At 38.3% G+C, this 3,167-nt stretch overlaps 1 protein-coding gene across 1 annotated transcript; it reads right to left on the reverse strand.

Annotated features, from left to right (window-relative positions):
* Positions 1-1,839: 1,839 nt before the first annotated feature.
* On the reverse strand, positions 1,840-2,922 carry LOC110025633. The gene has a single exon (XM_020726212.1). It carries the CDS (start codon positions 2,920-2,922, stop codon positions 1,840-1,842), a length of 1,083 nt encoding a protein of 360 aa, XP_020581871.1.
* Positions 2,923-3,167: the final 245 nt, after the last annotated feature.

Consider the following 3,167-nt stretch of genomic DNA (forward strand, 5'->3'; position numbering starts at 1 on the left):
CTGTTTCCACCTATTCATTGCAAAAATTTTGATAGCCCAATAAAGTGCCAAAGTCCCAGCCTCTAGAGCATCTTTTGCATGTGTAGGTGCTTGAAAACTGAGAAAACATTTGCCATTGTGGTCTCTGAAGACTCCACCAATGCCTGCCTTATTGGTGGAGAAGCTTCCATCTGTGTTTACCTTGATGAAGGGGTGTTTTGGCTTCTCCCAAATCACCTTAATGATCTTGTAGCTTATCTACTCTCAGTTCTGCTGATATGCAGGAGGGTTTTTCCATTGTATCGATTTCCTGATGTTTGTCAGACAATTTAACACTACCTTGCTAGGGTTTACCTCCATATTCTCATGTTTAATATGATTTCTGGCAGCCCATATGGACCAAGAAATGGTAAGAGGGATGGAACTTATATTCAGCTTATTCCATTCTGTCATGCTCACTTTTAGGGTCCTCCAACCTAAATTTATTGTGTTGACATGAAATTTGGGTTGCAAAGAACTCCAAACGTTTTTGGAAAAACTACAGTTGAAGAACAAGTGGTTTAAAGATTCCATATCATTTCTGCAAAATAGACACATAGAAGGACCTTTCAGTCCTTTTAATTCCAATATGTCATCAGTAGGTATCAAATTATTCATAACCCTCCAAGCAAAAAAGGACATGGATGGGGTTAAGTATTTGTTCCACAATAAATCACTTCCAGGCCTAGCATCCCACTGGTAAAGCTTTTTATATATGGCTTTGGCTAAGCTTTGATTTGAATTGGAGATGATGGCCACCTTATCTCTTTTTGACCTATCAAATTGTACTGTGGTAACTAAACCCACAGAGTTTTCCTTCAGGTGGATTTGCAGAATCTCTACAGACCAAGACTGTTCATTCCAACAATCCTTAACCAGCAAGTTACATTCCCGACTTTCCACTAGAGGTTCTTTGAACTCATAAGGACACCAGTTATCCAGCCAAAAGCTAATGTTGCCTTGTCCCAGCTCCCAAATGTATAATTTTTCAGCTTTGTATTTAACTTTGAGCATTTTCCCCCAGATTCTAGAGTCCCCCAGCTTTTTGGTCCCAATGTTTGGATGATCATTTCTGTAGTACTTGACATGCATGAATTCAGCCCAAAAGGATATCCTTTTGTCTGAATTTTATCCACAGTCTACTGATGCTTATTTGCTGTAGCTGTTGGAAGCCTTTGAATCCAAGTCCACCAGCATAGAGGGGTTTAGCTACCTTCTGCCAACTAGCCCACATCATTTGTTTTCTTTGTCCTGTCCACAGGAATCTGTTAAAAGTTCTCTCCAAAAACAGTTGTGTGCTTCTCTTCATTATTGCAACTTGAAGGATATACATTGGGAAAGTTGTAAGGATGCTTTTAAGAAGTGTAATTCTGCCCCCATTAGGTAAGAAAGAACTTTCCCAGCTTTGAAGTGTAGAATTTGTCTTGTCCACAATCTCATCAAACTACACTTGTTTGGTTCTCCCCCCTGGTAAGGTACACCCCTAAATATTTAAAGGGGCATTCCATGGATGTGAAGCCAGTGAGGTCTATGGTCTAGTGTCTATAGGCAATGGGAATTTTTTTGCTGAACAAAATCTAACTTTCTACAGTCCAGAAGTTTGTTAAAATTTCTTGAGGCATTCATTTAGATGTTTGATGATAGCCTTGTTTGCTCTAGTGAATATTAGGATATCATCAACATAAATGAGATGTTTGATGTCCCTTTTTGCTTTGTTATGGTATATATATTGGCTCTTCCTATTTTCTGGTTTATTAATCAGCTTAGATAGGTAATCCAGAACCAAGATAAATATGGCTGGTGATAGGGGATCTCCTTGCTTCAGTCCTCTTGTTGCCTTGAAAACCCATGAGATTTCCCTTTGATAAGGATAGAATTTGCATTGCCCTCTAACCATCTTTTAATAATCCTGCAGGAATTAAGTGTAAATCCTCTAGCCCTCAATATTTCCATAATGAATTCCCAATTTACCATATCATATGCCTTTTTTAATTCCAACTTGTAAATCATGTTCCCCCTGCAAGGTTTCTCCAGATCCAATAGAAGCTCTTGTGCAAGAAAAACATTATCACTAATGCTTCTCCCCTTCACAAAGGCAGCTTGTTTTTGGCTGACAATGAATTGGAGCACTAATTGGATCCTCCTCACCAAAATTTTGCTGATTGTCTTGCTGATAACATTAGTTAAACTAATAGTTCTGTACTGATTCCATTTATCTTTCTTAGAGGTTTTGGGTAAGAAAGTTATGACAACATGACTAAAATATTGAGGTAATGTGTTTCCTTTGAAGAAGTACTGAATTGCCTTGATAACATCTTCTTTAATCACCTCCCAAGCTTTCTTGTAAAAGTCAGCAGTAAATCCATCAAGGCAAGAAACTTTGGCACTATCAATTGTATGTAAGGCCTGTGTGATTTCCTCCTCTGGGATTTCAGCTAGATTCAAGTTGGTAGTGTGTTCATTATCAGAATTGAATAAGCTACTTTCTACATGCTCCCTTTCAGCCTGTTGACATTGCATGAGGTTCTGGCAATATAGCACTGCACTATCAGCAATCCCTTTTTCATCCTTGATACAATTGCCATAATCATCTTTAATAAAATGTATGGTGTTGCACTTCCTTTGATGTTTGATGCAAGCATGAATATACTTTGAGTTTCTGTCCCCCTCATTAAACCTGGTTTTGGTAGCCTTTTGTTTTAAGAAAAGTTCTTCCCACTTGATAGCAAGAATCAATTTTTCATTTTCTTCCAAAAGGGAGGCCTCATCTACTAGCCCATTACTATGACCTTGCTCCATTTGTATCAGCTCATTTTTTGCCTTCTCCACCCCATTTAGTAGATCCCAAAAGCATCCTAGCTCCACTGGTTTAGGACTTTGCCAACTTTTTTCTGAAGCTTCCATAATTGAATTAATGGATTTGAATGATTACAGTCTCTCCAATTCTCCATCAAAATTTTGATGAAATCCTTATGGCTTGACCAAACATTTAGATATCTAAAAGGGTGACTGTGGTTGTGCACCTTGCTGAGATGGTTACCACCAAAGGTCTGTGATCAGACCCAACCAAGCTGAGGTTGTTATAGTTGTCTGTAAAAATGATTGAATCTAGTGATTATTAGCAAGCATTCTGTCAAGTCTTTCTCACA

This window comes from Phalaenopsis equestris, unplaced genomic scaffold (assembly GCF_001263595.1).
Source record: "Phalaenopsis equestris unplaced genomic scaffold, ASM126359v1 Scaffold000318, whole genome shotgun sequence".
Lineage (NCBI taxonomy): Eukaryota > Viridiplantae > Streptophyta > Magnoliopsida > Asparagales > Orchidaceae > Phalaenopsis > Phalaenopsis equestris.